The sequence below is a fragment of the Mustela nigripes genome, chromosome 4 (genome assembly GCF_022355385.1).
Source record: "Mustela nigripes isolate SB6536 chromosome 4, MUSNIG.SB6536, whole genome shotgun sequence".
Lineage (NCBI taxonomy): Eukaryota > Metazoa > Chordata > Mammalia > Carnivora > Mustelidae > Mustela > Mustela nigripes.
In genome coordinates, this window is record NC_081560.1 from 4,711,733 (window position 1) to 4,732,445 (window position 20,713).

A 20,713-nucleotide genomic window follows, 5' to 3' on the forward strand; every position below is an offset into this window, starting at 1 on the left:
TCATCTAGAAATAATTACAATCACATTGTAAAAAATGTCATTGTTTAAGTAAGCTTCCTTAGGTAAAGTAAATTGTCTAATTATGTGTACCTAATTTATTTAGCATCTGCACTGGGCCAGTGCTGGGCTGGATACTCATGAATCTTTGTATTTATTCTTATGTGGACAGCAGGGCCATGGAGATCTGATAATTGAGGAAAGAAAATTTTTTTTAAAGATTTTATTTATTTATCTGACAGAGATCACAAGTAGGCAGAGAGGCAGGCAGAGAGAGAGAGGGAAGCAGTCTCCCCGCCGAGCAGAGAGCCCAACATGGGGCTTGATCCCAGGACCCTGGAATCGTGACCTAAGCCAAAGGCAGAGACTTTAACCCAGTGAGCCACCCAGGTGCCCCGAGGAAAGAAAATTTTAAAAGGAACTGTGAGAAGTTGGGGAAGTTGGGTGTCTGGGTCTATTTAATGCAGGATGAAAGACAATAGATGTTAGCCATGTGGGCATCTTATTATAACAGTATAGTAACCCGTACTCAGGATATGGTTCTTTTGGGATTTTGAGTTAATTCCAGTTGAACTGCATATTGATTGATAATGGTTCAAGTGTTGTGTGATAGAGCATTTAAAGACTGACCTGTTTTCAGTGATTGATGTGGGCTGTTGGTGTGGGATGAAGCAGAATGGAGGTAAATGTGTAGCTTATTTGCCATCCATTCTCTTTGTCATAAAGTGTTATATAACGTCCTTTATATTTTATGCAAAGATACCAAATAAAATATCTTACAGTAATATTTAAATAAAATGACTAAGAACTCATTTTTTGTTGAAACAATCACTCCTTCAAACTTGTGTGCATCAGAGTCACCTAGAGGTCTTGTTAAAACACAGATTTCTGGCACCACTGCAAGAGGTTTTGGATTTACTGGGTCTTGGTTCTGATATGATATTTTGCACTTCCTTTTTTAAAACTTTTAAAAAAAGATTTATTTATTTATTTGATAGAGAGAGTGGGGGGAGGGACAGAAGAAGAGGGAGAGAGAGAATCTTAATGCACACTCCCTGCTGAGCACACAACCTGATGTGGGGCTCCATCCTAGGACTTTAAGGTCATGACTTGAGCCAAAATCAAGAGTCGGATACTTAACCAACTGAACCACCCAGGTGCTCCAGTATTTTGCATTTCTTTGTTTTCTTTTCTTTCTTTTTTTAAAGGTATTTATTTATTTATTTATTTGACAGAGAGAGAGAGAGAGAGAGAAATCACAAGTAGACCGAAGTAGGCAGAGAGGTGGGCAGAGAGAGTAGAGGAAGCAGGCTCCCTGCTGTGCAGAGCGCCGGATGAGGGGCTTGATCTCAGGACCCTGGGATTATGACCCCAGCTGAAGGCAGAGACTAAACCTACTGAGCCACCCAGGCATCCCACAGTAGTTTGCATTTCTAACAAGTTCCTAGGTGATAATATTTGGGAAGGGCTGACTGCTTTAGTGTGCTCACAGATACAGGGTGCCTGTGTGTGTCGGTATGTCAGGGTTGGTTTGGGGGGTTTACGTCTTATTAGCATTAATATGCTCCGTGTATATTCATTTGCTTCTTTTCACTTCAACCATTTTAGGCACTTGTTGGGCTCATCACCGTTGTGTGGAGTGGTCACTGGGGGTGTGCCAGATGGAGGAACTGTCGCTAGTGAACGTGGACAAAGCTGTTGTCTCAGGGAGCACAGAAGTAAGTAGAAGTAACAAATATTTAATTAAGCCACAGTTTTGTAATGTTTACTCTAGCCAACATGAAGGTGCACTTGGCAAGAATGGTTTATTAAATGATTAATGTAAAAAACCCTTAAAATAGGAATTTTTAATTTTCTATCAAGAGTAGTTTGTGCACACCACTAGAATATTTAAGCTGTGCAGTTAATGTTAATCCTAACAAATATTTTATATTTTAAAAAATATTTTACATTTAAATCAGAAATTAAAAATCTTAGAAATGAGAATTCCTAACTGTATTTATGTTTATGTGGTTACTCTTTAAGAGAGAACAATTTGATGAAGATGTAACATGAAGAGACATTTGACAGGTCTTTAGTCCACGATGTGCATTAGCTCTGTTTGCTATTTTAAAAATTGATCCAGAAAGTTCTTTACAGTCAAGTTGGCAGTTCAGTTCATCTTTTTTGCCTCATCCCAAAGTAGTATCATGTACACAGTCTACTGTCTTTTCAAGTTTTCACTGCGATTTTCACGGGATTTTGAAATGAGCGCAATAAATGCAACAGTTACCGTCCATCTATAAAGGAAACAAACCTTGTGAAGTGAAATTGCTTTGCTGCCCACAGATTCTCTTGGACTTTTGACAGTTAAATTTGGGAGAAGTGAAGCAGCCTTCCCAAAGGAATGTTAAAAATGAAATTTTGATAGTAGAAATTACGTGGGCTTTAACAGATAGGGTACAGGTAAAACTCTCAAAAGTGTCGTTGAGACAGGGACTTAGATTCAATTAATTATTCAATTAGTATAATATTAGCTTTACTCAGATTATTAAAATGACCTAAATTACATGGATGAGGAACTCCCACCTGAAGCTTAGTCAAATTAGAGTGCTTGTTTTAGAAATGTGACAGTACACTGAAATGCTTATGTCATCAAATTGTGAACAGTATAGTGCAGAATAGTAAGTTCTGCAGTCTGAACAAGCTTAGATGGCCAGATCAAGACTGTGACAGAACAGTGGGCACTCTTTTTGTCACAGACTACTTCAGAAGTAGTGTTGGATTATTTTGTGGAAGTGAAAAATATTATAGGAAAGTCAACGAACAAAGGCTAAAATGAACTTTGTGGTGTTGGATTGAAATTGGAAGAATCAGTGTAAACTGGTTTTTAATATTTATACAGATGCAGAAATACAGATATGTGTACGTGTGAGTCAGTGTGTATACACGTTTCCTAGCTCTGTTTGCTAAGACAGTCGTTAGAAGCTTGCTTCCCCTGTCCTTCTTGGATAAAAGATGCCATCTTTGTGTCTTAGCTACTTCTGATAAAGATTTAAATGGAATTTAGAGATGAAGTCTGTGCCCTGTTGCTGGTGGAGGAATCAAGGGCCATGGGAGGCCCTCAGTGGCGTCGCTTTATGGAGCCAGGAGCATGGATGGGCGGGAGGGCGGGATGCAGCCGGAGGAGGCTGCGCGGGCCGCGTGGGGTCCCCAGGGGGCTGGTGCCGCATCATCAGACCTTCACATCTTCACGCGGTTAAATCAGTCCAGACTTAGGGTAGCGTCAGTAGTCTGTTGCCATTTCTACAGTTGGTTTTGGTGTTTTTTTGTTTTTGTCTTTTCGGTTTTTCTCCATTATCAGATAGGCATAGGACTTAGCTAGAACTTTTCTCACTTGCTTGTCCCTCAGAAGAGTTTGTGTCACTGGCAGAAATTCAAACCCATAACAGCACATTTGTTGCTAAGTCTGTGGGGAAATAGGCGCTCTGATAGGATGCAAATTGACATAAATCTTCTGGAGAATAATCTGATGGTACTTAAAAACCACATGTTTTGACCTTTCTAGGATTCTGTCCTGAAAATATGCCTCTAGTAATGCAAAATACTTGTGCTATTACAAGTTAATAATTGCAGCATGGTTTAACTTGGAAAATATTGGGAACAGCTTAAGTGGCACCTATGATAGAATGGTCGAAGAAACTGTGGTGCGGTTCATACGGCGGCATATTGTGTGTGTACAAACACCGTGAGGAGTGTCTCTCTGAAATGATGTGAAGTCGGTTCCAACATGTATTTTTAAGGGAAAGAAGAGTGTAAAAGACCACTTATGATGTGCACCCTTTTATGTAAGAAGGGATAAAATATAAGCAAATACACATGCCTCTGGTCATTTTGGAAAAGAAATACAGGAAGGATAAACAGGAAACTGAAGAAATCGGTTACCTCTGGCAGGTGGGTGGGAAAGAGGTGGAAAGGAAGTGGGAACGGGATGATGTAGCCTGGGTGAGGTGTGCCAGACACTCGCAGACCTCTCTCTTCGTACAGCTCCTCTGACTCTTGGAGCCGTAGAAATGTTTCACATGCCCCCTAAGTAAGCAATTACAACTATCTAGGACATGGGGGAGTTCATAAAGGAATACCAGAATTCACACCAAAGGGGATAGGGAAGAAAAGAGCCAGCCTGAGTAACTGGCAAACAGTATGTTGGCAGGCGAGCCGGAATTGCTGAAGAAGGAAGCGCAGCATGCGCGCGCTGTGGTCCAGTGAGTTCCTGTGTTTCTCGCAAGGGTATGGGTTTGCAGTTCTGAAGCCACTTTATGTGTATGCTGTGAGTGAACAAATAAGTAGATACGTGGTTGATAATGAGAACGAGGTTTTTCTGTGTTGGAAAAAGGAGCTGCAAATAAGGAAGGGGCAAAATGAATTTTGTGGTGTTGAAATGGAGTCAGAAGCATCAGTATAAACTCATGGTTCTTAATATTTATGTAGACAGATACAGAAATACAGATGTGTAGATGTGTGTATGCATGAGGCAGTGTGGTTACGTATAATTCCTAGTTCTGTCCTCTGTGAAGGCCTAGACAGAGTGACCCCCGCTAGCAGTGAGCACACCTGGTGCTCAGATCTTGGTTTCTAACCACTATTCGCCGATAAAAGGAACCGGGTTCCTTGAGAAGTAGTTCGTGGTACCGGGAAAATGCAGCCCGAGGTGCCGGAAAGTAAGCAAGTACTCAAAAACTGGAAGACTTGTTGAAAACACAGGAGCCAATCCGAAGGAGCTCCTAAGAGCTGAAATAATATGAGCCACACGAAAAAATACAGTATTGGGTTTTTGTGCACAGAATAAATAAGTACACACGAGTCCATACTGATACGAATGAATGAATGAATGAATGAACAAATGAATGAATAGCATTAAGTCAGGTCATATCACTCCTCTACCTACCACACACTTCACTACAGATTTCCTGTTTCATTCAGAGAAAGAGAAAAAAAAGCCAGTGCTCACTACCTGACGGGGCTGTCCGTGATCTTCCGCACCCTCACAAGTACTTCTGAGGCGTCCCTCACAGTCCTCTGCCCCATCTGCTTCCTCAGCCATAGCAGCCTCCTTCATCTTCCTCAGATGCCCCTGATGTATCTTCCTCGGGGCCTTGGCACTTCCAGTTCCCTCTCTGTTGAAGATTCTTCTTGGATGTATGACGGCTTGTTCCCTCATGTCCTCTAGGAGTTTATTCAAGAGTTGCCTTGTCAGGGAGGGCTTTCCTCAGGTCCCTGTTGCAAGGTTCACGGGTCTCCTTCTCAAATAACATCCCTGCTCTGTGGTTTTCTCCTTTGTCCTTGTTGCCATTTAACATAGTACGTGTTCACTTAATGATCGTGTTCTCTTCCCTTCCTTACTAGAGTGATGTTGCCAAGGATCTTTTTCTGTTTGGGTCATTCCTCAGTAATTATTTGTAGCCTAAATGAATAGCACCAGACATCATTCATGAATCGCTCATAGTTATAGGAAAGATCCAAAGTGCCAGAGTATTAACAGAGATCACTAATGTAGTTAACTTTATAAAAGTGTATGAATACATAATTGTCACAAAAGAAGCCTCTGCAGTGGAGTAAAAGCTTTACAGTTCTGCTCAAGTGACGCGGGGTGATGGGCAGTGACAATGCAGATCCTTGCGCTGCTCTCTCAGAATGTACTCTAGGGCAAACTATGTAGAAGTGCTATTGAACTTGGAATACATTTTTATTTTACCAAAAGACAGGTGTTCTAAATTTGTTGACCTTTATTTTGATGACATGTGGCTGAATGTATTATGATAGTACCTCAAAGAAAATAAACATTTCATCTGCCTCTTCAAGGTAAATGTGACATTTCAGCACTGAGAATGTAATGACTTTTCAAAAAGAGATGTGCTGGGGCTTGAGCATTTTGAAAATGGATGTCTGGAACTATTTCTGTTTGATATTTTATTGTGTTTTACAAACAATGAAAGTTTGTAAAAGCAAAAATTCTCACGTTTGTCAAAAAAATTTGGACATGGAATTTTGTGTTCTCTTTAAAATATTCTGAAAAGTTTTAGTATGCTTCAAACCCATTTGTTAAAAATAAAAAAATTAGTACTTTTTGATTATGGAAGGTGAAAATTTACTAGGCTGAATTTTGATAATTTTGGTTGGGATTGAAAACTAGTTCTGGAAGGGAAGCACTACATCTGTTTAAATCTTAACTTTTGTTAGAATCATTTGTTTTTAACTCCCAGCAGATAGTGAAGTAAACTTGTCAGATGCAGAGAACAAGATACAGAGGCCAGTTGGAGGGTGTGGTGCTCTGCAAACCTCTTGATTGTCCACATCTCTTAATAAGAGGCGCTTGAGCCCGCACCCTTACTGTACATTCTCACTGGAGTCTGTGTCTCTGCTCTGTGACACTTCCCCAGCAGTTGTAAATTGACCGTGTTGCTGTGAGTCTGTTATTAATTTCAGTTGCCCCCACTAGGATGTAAGCACCATGAGCCCATCGATGAGATCTGTTCTAGTTTATTGTTTTATCTCTGGTGCTTAGCAAAGCACCTGGAACACAATCGAGTCATTGATCGGATAAATGTCTGCATGAATGAAATCTGCTGGTGAGCATGGGTTAGCCGAGTGGAGAGGGAAGTGCTACTGGCCCCTGGTGGTTGCTGCCCGGCACCCAGCCGAGTCCAGGCTAGCCTCCCATGGCAAAGAGAGCCTGTAGTGCTGAGCTTGAGAGATTCTGGTTTAATTAATATTATTATTCCTATTTAAAAATTAACATATTTAATCTTTACATTAAAAAGATTTTAAAAATTTATTTTGTTTTTATTTATTTTCTTTCAGAATTATTTTATTGAAGAAGGTGGGGAGGACAGACGGACTGAGCTGAGCTCTGAGTCCCTAATCATTTTCTCGGTTTTTAAATGTCATTCTTTATCAAACTGTTCAGTTTTTCTGAAATTCCTTCAGATTGTTTTCAGTTTTCCCAGGGGTACCTTTATCTTTTTCTAGATTGAAGAATATGCTATACTGTGAACCTGTGTTTCAGGAGAGGTAATGGTGTTTCCTCTTTGGAGCCCTGGAGGTGCTACTAACATCTTAGAGATCTGGATAATTTGGATATTACTGATGGAGTAGTTTAATTCTGCATGCTACAGATGTATGGTCATTTATTTACTGGAAGCCCCCTGCACTTTTTCCTGCACTCTGCTCATTGCCCTCCAAAAGATATATATATAGATATTTTAAGATTATTTATTTTTTTTGACAGACAGATCACAGGTAGTCAGAGGCAGGCAGAGAGAGAGAGAGGGAGGAGGAAGTAGGCTCCCCGCTGAGCAGAGAGCTGGATTTGGGGCTCAGTCCAAGGACCTTAAGACCGTGACCTGAGCTGAAGGCAGAGGTTTAACCCACTGAGCCTCCCCCTCCCAAAGATACTACCAGTGAAGCTCCAACATGCATTTTTGTTCCTTTGACTAGTTCTGCTCAGGCTATTACTCTATAAATAAAACATTAAAAATTACTTATATTATCTCCCTACTTAGAATTGATAATTTTTTATGTTTTTTCCACCCACCTCCTGCCACAACCCCATATTAAAATCTCATTTTATTATACTGATTTTGTGCCAGGTGTCTTACAGAAAACCAGCCTAGTTCTGTGAGAAGAGTTGTAAGTTTTTTATGTTTTCGGTTCTTTTTGTAGACTGCAAAAGAACAAAAATAGCTTCTCTATCATAAGGTGGGTGGCAGTATACATTGAGAATGTAGATAAGCAATGTAATGTAAATGTAATTTTGTTAAAAAAATTTTTTTTAAACAGAATATGGAGAAAATCTCTCCGTACATGTCCTATGAGCAGCTGGGAGTCAGTTTCTGTAGGAAGATTTCACTCTCGCACCATGTTATCACTGTGAGGTGATTTGCAGGCACCCGTTTTATCAACAATGATGTCCAATACTGTTATTTTTTTATATAATCCTAGTAATGTAAGTGTAAAGAAACCATCAAGTTATATATTCTTCATTTTACCCTATAGTTTTTTAAGAGGAGGGGCAAGCATTCACAGATCTGAATTTTGTGTCTGTGGGGGTCCTTGAGAATGCCTTCACGTTGGAGACTCACTAGACAGACGAATGGCGCTCACCGTGAAGTTGTAATTGTGGCTAAGATTTACTGCCATGATACGGTGAGGATATATAATGGAAGAATCTCAGTGGAGAAAAAATACTGACGGGGTCTGGAGGAATTCATGTATAGCCTTCCTTAGGTGCTCAGCCTCTCGCGAGGGGTTGCCCAGAGCACCCTCTTCTCTTTGCAGTGAAAATGCAGCAACATGAGAAGCTCAAGGTCTTTGCTGGTGGCTGATCACACAGGCACCCTTTGCCTAGCACATACCAGAAGGAAGGTCATGTTTGCACAGATAGGATAGGCACAGTAAACTTGTCGCTGAGGGAGCCATGGCAACCCTCCCAAAATTCATGTTCCTGGGGACCAGCTGTGTAGACAGGCCTTCTAAAGAGAGTAGTCTGAGGCCTGCTGCAACCGAACTAAAATTGTATTGTGTAGCAACTGTAACATTTCTGTCCTCAGGACTGCAGTAGGTACACACTGAATAGTCCCTATCATAGGGAGTCTGTGATAAGTGCTCTAGTGGTTATATAGACCTTGGTAACTTCGATCAGAGGAAAGATACTTGTAAGGATACTTTTGACTCTAACAGAAAAATCCTGTGTTTACTTCTGAACTCTACTTTCTCTGTATTAATGTATCCGTGGCAGCTTTCTTTTGACTAGTGTAAGCATGGTATATCTTAGTCCCTCCTTTTATTTTAACTCTTCGTGTCTTTCTATTTAGTGTATATATATATATATATATTTTTTTTTTTTTTTGCAGACAGTGGTTTTGCTTTTTTAAAATCTAACCTGGCAGTTTCTGCTTTTGTAATGGGAGTGTTTAGGACATGTACATTTAATGTGATTAAGTTTCCCTTTTTTCAAAAAATCCTTTTTGTTTCTGTCTGTTCTTTGTTTCCTTTCCCTGCATTCTCTTTTGGATTGAATTTTTTTAATGATTCCATCTTATTTCCTTTTTGGACTGTTTTGTCATTTTATTGGTTGCTTTAGGATTTATAGTATACATCTTTTATTATTACAGTCTACCTTCCAGTGATATTATAACTTCATATATAATGAAAATGTGCTTTTGTTTCCTTCCATTTTTCCTCTCCTGGAATTTGTGCTGTTGCTGTCATGTATTCAACTTTTACATGTGTTATAAATGCCATAAGATATTGTTATTTTTTTGAAAGATTTTTATTTATTTGAGAGAGAGAGAGCACAAGCACATGGTGGGGAGGGGCAGAAGGAGAGGAAGAGAAAGTCTCAAGCAGACTGCACTGAGCCTAGAGCCTGACATGGGGCTTGAGCTCATGACCCTGAGATCACAGCCTGAGCTGAGTGGATGCGCAACTGACTGCACCACCCAGGCACCCAAGATAATGTTTTTTTTTTTTTTTTTAAGATTTTATTTATTTATTTGACAGACAGAGATTACAAGTAGGCAGAGAGGCAGGCAGTCAGAGAGGGGAGGAAGCAGGCTCCCTGCTGAGCAGAGAGCCCGATGTGGGGCTCGATCCCAGGACCCCGGGACCATGACCTGAGCCGAAGGCAGAGGCTTTAACCTACTGAGCCACCCAGGTGCCCCTAAGATAATGTTATTTTGATTAAGTTGTCAGATATGTCTGAAAGAGACTTAAGTAGTAAAAAAAAAAATTATAAACAGAGTCACTTTTGTTACCAGTTCTGATGTTCTCCATTGCTTTGTGTAGCTTCATATTTTCACCTGCTATCATTCTCTTTGTGTCTGAAGACATCCTTTAACATTTCTTGCAGTGCAGGACTGTAGGTGATGGAGTCCTTCAGTAGTTGTATTCCAAAGTGCTTTTATCTTACCTTCATATCTGAAATGTGTTTTCGGCAGGTACAGAATTCTAGGTGACTCCTCTCCCCCATTACTTTAAAGATGCCTTGCCACAGTCTTCTCTCTTGTACTGTTTCTTACCAGCTATGGTATTATCCTTATCTTTGTTCCTCTGTAAATGTCTTTTTATCTGTGTACTCTTAATATTGTGTCACCAGTTTTGGAAAATTTGATTATATTATGCCTTTGTGTAATGTTTCTTGTGGTTGGCAACAGCTTGTTGAATTTCTTGAATCTGTGAGTTAATAGTTCTCATTATGGTTAAAAAGTTTTTGCCAATTATTTCTTAAAATATTTCTTCCGTTACCCCATCTTCCTTCTCTTGGGGACTCCAGTTACCTTAATATTAGGCCATTTGAAGTTTTCCCATTGCTTACTAATGCCCATCTCCCCCTCCACACCCCCGCTTTTCCCCCATTTTAAAAAAATAAATTTTTTCCTCTTACGTTTCATTTTAGTTCTGGGTTTTCCCCATTAATTTCACTAATCTTTTCTTCTGTAATTTCTGATCTGTTAATCATATCCAATGTAATTTTCACATCAGATGTTATTTTTATCTTAAGTTTGATTTGAGTCTTTTTATATCTTCTGTATCTCTCTTTAGCTTTTTGAACATACTGAATACATGTATAGAACTATTTTATTTATTTATTTTTTAAGATTTATTTATTTATTTGACAGAGAGAGAGAGAGAGATCAATCACAGGTAGGCATAGAGGCAGCCAGAAAGAGGGGGAAGCTGGCTTCCTGCTGAGCAGAGAGCCCAATGCAGGGCTGGATCCCAGCACCCTGAGATCATGACCTGAGTCAAAGACAGAGGCTTTAACCTACTGAGCCACCCAGGTGCCCTAATGGCATCTTATAATTTTAACATCTGGGTTAGTTCTGATTGATTGATTTTGATTGATCATTTTCAGTTTGACTATGAGGTTTTGCTTCTTTTTGTACCTGGTAGTTTTTATTTGGATGCCAGGCTTTGTGAATTCTACCTTGTTGGGTGCTGGTTTTTCACAGTAGGAAGTCAAGATTTAGGGTCATGGGTAAGTTCAGTGACATTGTGATGCCAATTTGCTAGGTTCTTACTATCTTTGCATTGTGTATCCACAGTATATTAGATTCTTCCATGGTCCAGTTCTTTTCATAGTCCAAAGAGAGTGGGCAGGAATGTTCTGTATCATACATTCATGATAACATTCAGAGCTTGGCGGTTGGGGCGTGGGACCCCCCCCTTTCTTAATTATTATTTTAATTAAGGAAAACCCCTTTTATATGGTTCCCTCTACTCTAGCAGATATCTTCTAATATTTCATTAGTTAGTTTACTCCTATGTTTTCATCTTAAAGCAATAATCAGTAAGTTGGGATAACCACCATTTGATTAAACCATGATTTTCCTTTGGGACCATGGATGGTGCCGTTTCCTCTGAAATAAACTGCTGCTTAAGGGGGAGTGGATATCTGAACAAAAGAGACCCTTTGGAAGGAAGAAGATGGAATAGTTGTTTCATAGTTAACTAACAGTGTCTATTCCTGGAGACATTTTTGACTGAGGGAACCTGAAAATATTTTAAAAGGAGGAAAGATTAAAATGGTACTGCTTGGAGGATGGGTTAAGTTTACCCAGTAGAATTTAGACAGAAGGTCGTCTTTTTTAGTTTTTGTTTTTTTCCCCAAGATCTTATTTATTTGAGAGAGAGAGGAAGCATGAGCAGAGGGCAGGGACAGACGGAAAGGGGGAAGCAGATCCCTGCTGAGCTGGGAGCCTGACGCTTGATCCCAGGATCCTGAGATCATGACCTGAGCTGAAGTCAAATGCTTGACCGACTGAGCCACCAGGGCGCTTCCTGGTCGTCTTGAGCAGAGTTTAGGACATGTGGATTCTGGAAGAATGTCACATATATGAAAATGACTGGAGAATAAATAGGTAGAGTGAGGAATTAATGGGAGATGGGAATGGAAAATATCCTTACTTTGGCATGCCAAGTTGAAGAATTTCATTTATGAAGTTTTTAAAGAAGAAGAGCAAGTTTAGCAGATCTTACCCCCTAGCCTTTTGTAGTTAAATTGGAGGGGTTTACTTGAAGACAAAAATGTTTAGGATTACTGTTGTAATTTAAGGTCAACGAATGTAAGTTTCTGATTTTAGGTATACTGTGTGAAATGTAAAGACCGAATGTTGTTGGGATAGAGCGAGTTATATTTGATGAAAGAGGAGTTGCAAATGTCTCTAGTTTCAAGCCTGAGAATGTGGGAGAATCAGGAGTTTTGTTTTGACTAGGCCGAGCCTTAAACTCCGCGAAACATCTTTGGGACTAAACGTCAGGGCTGGGATTGTAGGTAGTTTTTCTAACTAGTAGTGACAGTAAAGCAAACTGCTAAACAAGAGAAGAAAAGAAGGTACAAGATTGGACCCTCTGGTCAATGTTTAGATGAAGGAGTCCCCAGATGGATGTGACATAGCATAAAAGTTACAGGGAGTTCACTAGGAATTGCTGAGTCTGTATTAATATATTTAAGGACATATGGCCAATGCTTTCAAGTGTGTTTTCTGTATTATAATATTTTCTAAAAATATTTTCTAAATAAAACGCAATTATTATATTTAATGGGTAAGAATCAGGAACCTTGATTTCTTATTCCGTCTGACATTATTAGGTGAAGTCTTGTGACATCTTTACCAAGTCATGCTACTCTCTCTACCTGGTTTCTTCATTTTGCATATTAAGAAATTAAATTATCTCATCAGACTAAAATGCAAGGCTATAAGGAAGACATCAAAGATCTATTGGGGATGATTTTGTTAGAATACTAAGTACAAAAAAAATATTAAGTACAAAGTATGTATACAGCCAAAAAAAAAAAAATCCAAGATTTGAACTTAGAATGATTTTAGGTATACTTACACCTAAAAACTGATGTATTTATTTCCTTATAACTTGGCAAAATGATTCTTAAATTTTTTTTTTTTTTTTTAGATTTTATTTATTTATTTGACAGAGAGCACAAGTGGGGGAGCCAAAGGCAGAGGGAGAAGCAGGCTCCCCACTGAGCAGGGAGGCCACTGTGGGGCTTGATCCCAGGACCCTGAGATCATGACCTGCACTGAAGGCAGACGCTTAACTGACTGAGCCTCCCAGGTGCCCCCTTAATTTTTTTTTTTTTTTTTTTTTAAGGAATTAAGTTGGGTAGAGCTAAGAGGAAACTAGAAATTTCTGTTTTTGTTTTTGTTTTTTTTTTAATTGAGAGTTTGATAAGGCTGTTTGGTAAAAACAAAATTTGAAAGGCCCATTCGATGAAGATGACCTTGGCCTTGTTTTTTTCTCCGTAAAAGTCATAATTTCTTTAAAAAAACTTTTTTTAGCTTTAAGTTTGATTTAAAGAACTGAGTTTATCTTTCTGATAAGCTGAGTGTTATTCTTCGATACAATGAAGAGCCCCTTTGGTGTGGGACTTACATAAACACAAAATATCTTTTGAAGGCTACATAGAAAACTGGTAAAATACTTTGGGTTTATGGAATTTCTCCTGTGTGGCCTGTACAGGGCCACTTTCCATTTTATACCCCTTAGAAAGTTTTGAATTTTGAACTTTGATTATTTATTTGAAAAATTAAAATGCTTACAGTAGTTTCTAATGTGTCCTTGAAAGTGTATTTCAGAAGTTCATTTCTATAGTTCTTCCCCAACATTTAGGTGTTTTTTATTCGTATGCATTGTGTCCTATAGGAGAATAGTGCCCTTTTCTCTCACACGGGGAGCCCGTTGTTAGTACATTATCTCTTGAAATCGCTTTTTTCCCTTCACATATTTGAAAGATAACTTCTGTCATCTAGCACATGTTCAGTGTATGTGTGGATTGTCCCTAAGCTCTCTGTTTTAATTCATTTGCATATGTATATGCCCTAGTGATAATATCACACCACCATGGTTACTGTAGCTTTCTAATAAGTTTCAATATCTGGTAACAGAGAAACTTGTATTAGATTAGCTCTCCCACTGAGAACAACTAGAGGAGTTGGATAAAATATTTTTTCAAAGAAATATTTAAAGGCATTAGAGGACTGTCAGACAGATGCGGACTTGAGGGAGTGAGGGCCCAGAGGGAAGGAGTACGCCTTTAGGTCAGCCTGATGTCAGCTTTCCTTTTCCCCTTGAGGTATTTATCCAGTTGGTAAAAGACCAGTTGAGAGGCTGGAAAACTGAGAGGAGATTCTGGTAGTCTATAAAGTTAGGGGGACAAAAATAGGATTTAGGCACCATTAATACTGTAGACTTCCATTTGGGATGCTGAAGGTTGCATCACAGGTTAGCAAATTATGGCCTGTGGGTCAAATCCAGTCCACCATCTGTGTTTATAAGGCTCACAAGCCAAGATAGTTTTTACTTTTTATTTATTATTATATTTAGGTAGGCTCTACCTCCAGTAGAGGTGTGGAGCCTAATCACGACCTTGAGATCAAGATCTGAGCTTTGATTAAGAGTCAGACACTTGGGGCACCTGGGTGGCTCAGTCGGTTAAGCATCTGCCTTTGGCTCGGGTCATTATCCCAGGGTCCTGAGATCAAGCTCCACATCATCAGGCTCCCTGCCCAGTGGGGAACCTGCTTCTCTCTCTCCCGCATGCTTGTGCTCTCTCTTGCTATCACTCTCTATTCCCCTCTCTCTCAAATAAATAAAAATCTTAAAAAAAAAAGCAAACAAAAGAGTCAGACGTTTAACTGACTGAGCCACCCAGGTGCCCCAGTTTTTACATTTTCAAATAGTTAATAAATTCAAAGACTGTCTTTTATAACACATGAAAATCATCTGAAATTCGGAGTTCTGTGTTTGTAAATAAAGTTTTATTGGAACCAAAGCCACACTCATTAATTTGCATAGTACCTGTGGCTTCTCTTGAGTTACATTGACAGAACTGAGTTGTTGCTGCAGAGACCACACATGCTTTGCACTGCTGTGGGCATGCTGTGAGTCACAGTGCCACAGTTTCAACTCATCAGTGTTTGATTGACACATGTTATTGTCCCACCATCTTATTAATTTCTTTTAGTACTGGTGCGTACTTAGCATCTTAAAAAAAAGAGAAGAGAAAAGTGGGCTTCATATGTACTGCTTTTGAGGCATAATGGAATAAATTCTGTTCTGACTAAATTAGATGGCAAACCATTATATTTATTATGCTGGGACACTACAGCTGGTGAAAAGAATACGATATATGCCAAGGTTATCAGACTGAGCACTCATCACACTATTCCAAACTCACAGGAAGATAATGATCAGAAAAAAGGTAGTAAACTAAAACGGTCTATCTCATCATAGCAGAAATTCTTTACAAAAGTGAAAAATGAAGATGAGACTAAGTTTCTTACTGTTAGCCAGGCATAGAAAGCCATTTATCCAAGATGATTAATTAAGTCATGTCTGACTACAGTGGTCAAAGAAATGTGTGCACAGAAAATAAACTTAGCCTTTGTAGTTTTAAAAGTTGAGGACATTAAGTGCAATATCAATGGTTATCTTAAAAGTGAGTCAAATGATTTCTAGTGGTTTTCCTCGTCTGTTAATATGTCAATAGATATTGCTGTACAGTTCAGTTGTTTATTCTAGAGGTTAATGCTGAGTTTGAAGTCTCTGAAGAGTTAGGTTTTGTAAATTGTCTGCAGGAAACAATTACAGACAAAATATTTTCAAAGAAGTGGAAGAAAAACTAATTCAATATAACCTGAAGTGGAATCTGCTAGGATGTGTTAACACTGGTAAAATAAGTATGGACCTGAAAAAGGGTTTATTTAGTTGGACAAGTTTATAAGCTTCTTAAATCATAATGGTGTTTAAAAGCCTGTGTGTATTCATTGTATTTATTCATCAACACATACTTTGCAGAAAACATTTCATCTGGTGTGGCTTTTTAAACTAATGGTGTTAGTAGTGAATTTCATTTGCTCTTGTGGATATCAACTTCTCAATTCTAGGAATTTTTGTTAGAAATAGAAGCTGGAAGTACTGAGACTCCTGGGTGGCTCAGTGGGTTAAGCCTCTGCCTTTGACTCAGGTCATGATCCCAGGGTCCTGGAATCAAGTCCTGCATCGGGCTCCTTGCTCAGCGGGGAGTCTGCTTCTCTCTCTGCCTCTCCCGGCTTGTGTGCACTCACTCTTTCTCTCTCTCTCTCTCAAATAAATAAATAAAATCGTTTAAAAAAAAAAAAGAAGAAGAAGAGGAAGAAGAAGCTGAAACTACTGAGCTACCCTACCATGCAGCAGTTTGATCATTTAGCAGTGGCAGAGTTACTCTACGACAGTTAATGTTGTTCGAATGAGAAATAATGTCAAGCTGCTTGATACGCTTTCTCATGCCATTACAATTTAAAATAAAAAGGAGCATCTCCATTCTCACATAAATTTGATATGTGGAAATATTTTCTAAGTTCCAACTACAGTTCAGTTACAGTTTTTGGACCTCAAGGAAGGAAATTTTCAAATTTTGAAATCCATTTAACTGTGTAATTGAGGAGCTTCAACCTCTCCTTTAATTGAAAGTGATTATTCTGCAATATAATGGTATGCTAAAAGCAAAGATCAAAAGATTTTAATAAAATTTTATAAATGCTTTTCAAAGATGAGTATGTTCAGATAAAATTATATGCTTCTGTCTTGATATCAGTATTTGGCAGTACCTCTGTGTAAAGAGATTTTTTTCAAAGATTGATATGTAAAATTTCATTGTATATCATAATGAATAGATGAACATTTTACTATCAGTTTTGATAGAAAAAAGAAGCTTTGAACTCCAGTTAAGTAAAATGTTACCCTCCTTCCAAATTCCATTCTTTTCATTAGCAGCCTATATTACCCCCCCAAAAAAACCAAAAAACCATGTTCAATTGTTAACATATTCCATATTTTTTAAACAAGATTTTATTTATCTGTTTGTTGTGTGTTTGGAGAGTATGTAAATGAGGGAGGGTCAGAGAGAGAATCCCAAGCAGGCTCTGCGTCACGTGTGGAGCTCAACGCGGTTTGATCCCGTGACCCCGCAACCACAGCCTGAGCTGAAAGTAGAGTTGGATGCTTATCTGACTGAGCCATCCGGGCTTCCCAGTTGTTACCATATTTTGAATAATAACAATAGTTACAAAATTTTTGTGAAGATTTATTTTCTCTCTTGGTAGGTAAGTACTCACATAGTATCCTTGATTTTGCCTCGTGTTCCACAAAGATGTCCCTAAAATACTTACTCTCTGGCCCTTTAAAGTTTGCTGATTCCTAAGCTACACTATTAGAATAAGGGAAAACTGGGGGGAAAAATCTCTCTTCACAAAACCAGCTTCAGATCAGCTCATGTGCAGATTAAATTAAAGAGATCTTCTCTAGCCTTAAGTGCTGGTTTGAAGAAAAAAATAAATCCTCTCTGGTTGAAAATAGCATCATTCAGGTGTCTCCAGGTATCTCTGTAGTTTTAAAAAAAATTCCAACGATAAGTCGAATTGCCAGGTATATTAGAAAATAAGACCAAATCACTGAAAACCAAGAGAAGGAACAAATAATAGGAAAATGTCCTTGAGTTATTTTTTTTGTTCTTTGCATTTCCACATAAAATTATAAGGTCTTGTAAAGATAACAAGGAGACTATGTTTACAAAGGAAGTCTTTAGATGCAGAAAGCACTGGCTGTAAAGCAACAAGTATGGAGTCGTTTCTGGAATACATAGAATACCTATAGTAAGAAAACAGACAACCCCATAGAGAAAAAGGCGGATGATTTAAATAGGCTGTTTACAAAAATATAATCCAAATATCTGGTAAGCATATGAAAAGGTGTACAGTTCCATTCATAGTCATGAAATGCAAAGTGAAACTGGCCTGTGATAGCCGTACGTTCCTGTCAGACCTACAAATGAAGTCGGAGTGTAGTCCGCGTTAGCCTGGATTCGGATCAGTGGGAACTGTGACGTTCTCCTGGTGAGGGAGTGTGAAAACTGCAGCAGGCATTCGGGAAAACAGTAGGACCACTAGTTCAGCTGAAGACACAGAAGTTTCCCTCTTACTTACAAACCTTTATGATGTGAGGTTCTCAAACTTTTTGGTCTCAGCACACCTTTATACTCTTATTTTGAAACATCAGTGTCCACATAGAAGACAGTGGACTTCTCATATCTGCTTCTGCATTCTGTGTTGAAATACGCCATTTTGGTTGAAATACATGAAGAAAATCCAGCCACAAAAAGATACATAGTAGGAAATAGGAAACTTAATTTAATTGCCACTTTAGATAATTATAAATATTTCTGGTTAATAGTGCACAAAATCTTGACAAATAGCTTTTTCAAGATACGGTCCAAAATGGAATCTGAAGCCTTATCAATGAACATTTCTTTACTTTTTAATATTATAATCCATTATCTTGCAGTTTTAGCGGTTCTTTTACTCATGTGTGCTTTTATAACATTACTAATTGGTATTTTGGAAAATGCTGGTTCATTGAGTGATCCAGATATTTTAAATATTGACACATTTTAATAAATAACAAAATTCACATTTGTTATTATAACTCTGATCTCATCAGAAAAGTCTAAGTGTCGGAAGCAGTCAAGCTCACTGCAGTAGATACACATTTGTTAAATGTTGGCAGTGGCCGTAATGGTCTCAGTTGTTTTCCTTAGAGTGATAGGCTCACTGTATCCACTTTTGTAGAAATGGTTTTCAGGTAAGCCTGAGTTGTCATCATTTGTTGGTTTTCCTTCCAGTAAAAATTAGGTTTCACAAAAAACGCTTTTTCACCTTACCAGTCAGATGACCACAGAAGTGCCTTTCTTCCAGAAAGCTTCATACTTTGGTGCAGTACAAGAACTTGATGCTTTCCCATTTTGTTGCACAAATATTTAAAGGATGTGTACTTATGGATTGAGATTTTGAAATGTAGTAATTATACTGCTTCCTCAGTGATATTCTTAAATGGAGCGAGGGCTGTTTATTTCTGCTGCCATCGTGGAGCAAGTTGAGAATGCAATGACGGCTAGTACTGCTTGGTGCCTCTGCCTTGGCTACCGAAAAGGCACCAGGAACTTTACCCACATTGTTTTGCACCACATGCAGGTATCAGCACAGTGAAAAATGTAAATAGAGTCTTATTCCAAACAGCTTTGGCCTCGTGGATCCCTTGGAAAGGTCTCAGAGATCCCTTCACCTCACAGGTCCGTGGACCGCTCTTTGGGAACTCCTCCACAGAAGAATGTCCTCACAAGTGTGTCAGGGTACATGTATGAGAAAGTATAGGGTTTATTTAAAAAAATTTTTTTAATAATAGCTGCCAATTGGAAGCAATGTAAATTTCTTGGTATTTAGATTAGGATAGATGCATCTAAAGGAATACTGTCTCGCAACGAAGATGTATGATTGAGAACTACAAGAATCAAATGGTTGAATTCCGCAAATGTGCACTGAGTTGAAGCTAAGTCACAGAAAATCTTACAGTGCGTTTATAGTTAAATGCAGTGCAAAACAAGCAAGCCTCAGTTATACTGTTTGGAGATAATATACGCAGCTAGTAAGACATCTAAAGGAAAGCAGAAGATTAGTTAGTACAAACCCTGCAATAGTCTGTACCTATGAGGAGGGCTTTGGAATAACGACGTGAATGATTCCACTGACAGGATTCCTGATGGTGTCCTGTGGGTTGACACACAGATTCTCTGTCTCTCTCTCTCTTTTTAAAATATTTTATTTATTTATTTGTCAGAGAGAGGGAGAGCAAGAAAGCGAGCACAGGCAGGCAGAGGCAGAGGGAGAAGCAGGCTCCCTGCCGAGCGAGGAGCCCGATGCGGGACTCGATCCCAGGACGCTGGGGTCGTGACCCGAGCCGAAGGCAGCTGCTTAACCCACTGAGTCACCCAGGCGCCCCCAGATGCTCTCTTAATAATTCCTTCAATTATAAAAATACACTTTATGTGATACGTTTTCACAGTAAAAGATGGGAGCAAAGAGAATAAAAGCACAATATATCCCCGAACTTGATGTCCAAACTCAATGTAATTCTAATGAGATTTAAATTTCAATAGGAAAAAAAATAAACATAGCTGTAAACATCCTTAAAATAAAGAAAAATGAAGGGGTGGCAGCTCTTACAGATGTTGAAAACCTATTAGAAAGCTACAGTTACAGCCGTGGCCTTAGATTCATAAGTAGATTGCGGGAGCAGAGTAGAAAGTCCAGGCGTAGACCAAATGCATAATAAAAAGTTACTTTATGGTAAAGATACCATTTTAAACCATTCTCAGTCCATTTTCACACTTATTCAAGTTGGCTAATTTCTCCATTCCACTGTTAAGTTTCAGTTAGTTCTGTATTTTTGTTGGTATATTTTTCACTTCTAAAGTTGCCGTTTTCTTCTTTATGATATCTTACATACCTTTGCCAAGATTTTGTTTCTTGGCTGAAACTCTGTGTTTTTTTTAAATTTGCATCAAGCTTATTCATAATTTCTCGGTAAAGCATTTTTATAGCGTATACTTTATAAAGTATTTGGCAAATAACTAACATCTATGTCTTCACACATGTGCTCACTTTTACCGATTGTCTTTTCTTATTTCTGTTGAGATGGTTTTTGTTATTATGGCACGACAAGTTACTTTTGGTGGAACCCTTTATATTCGCAGTGTTGTGTTAGGAGACTGTGTACTATTTACTACCCTCCCCCTTTATCTGAAGCCGAATTTATCTGAAACGGCTTTTGGGGTAAAAACCAAAAG

At 38.7% G+C, this 20,713-nt stretch overlaps 1 protein-coding gene across 16 annotated transcripts in view; it reads left to right on the forward strand.

The window, feature by feature from the left end:
• KMT2C (lysine methyltransferase 2C) overlaps window positions 1–20,713 on the forward strand; it is a 193,685-nt gene that overhangs the window by 34,118 nt on the left and 138,854 nt on the right. For all 16 annotated transcript variants that reach the window (XM_059396046.1, XM_059396051.1, XM_059396050.1 and 13 more), the window contains exon 5: window positions 1,606–1,715. In XM_059396046.1, the coding sequence (XP_059252029.1) occupies window positions 1,606–1,715 (110 nt within the window). The remainder of the gene's footprint in view (window positions 1–1,605; window positions 1,716–20,713) is intronic.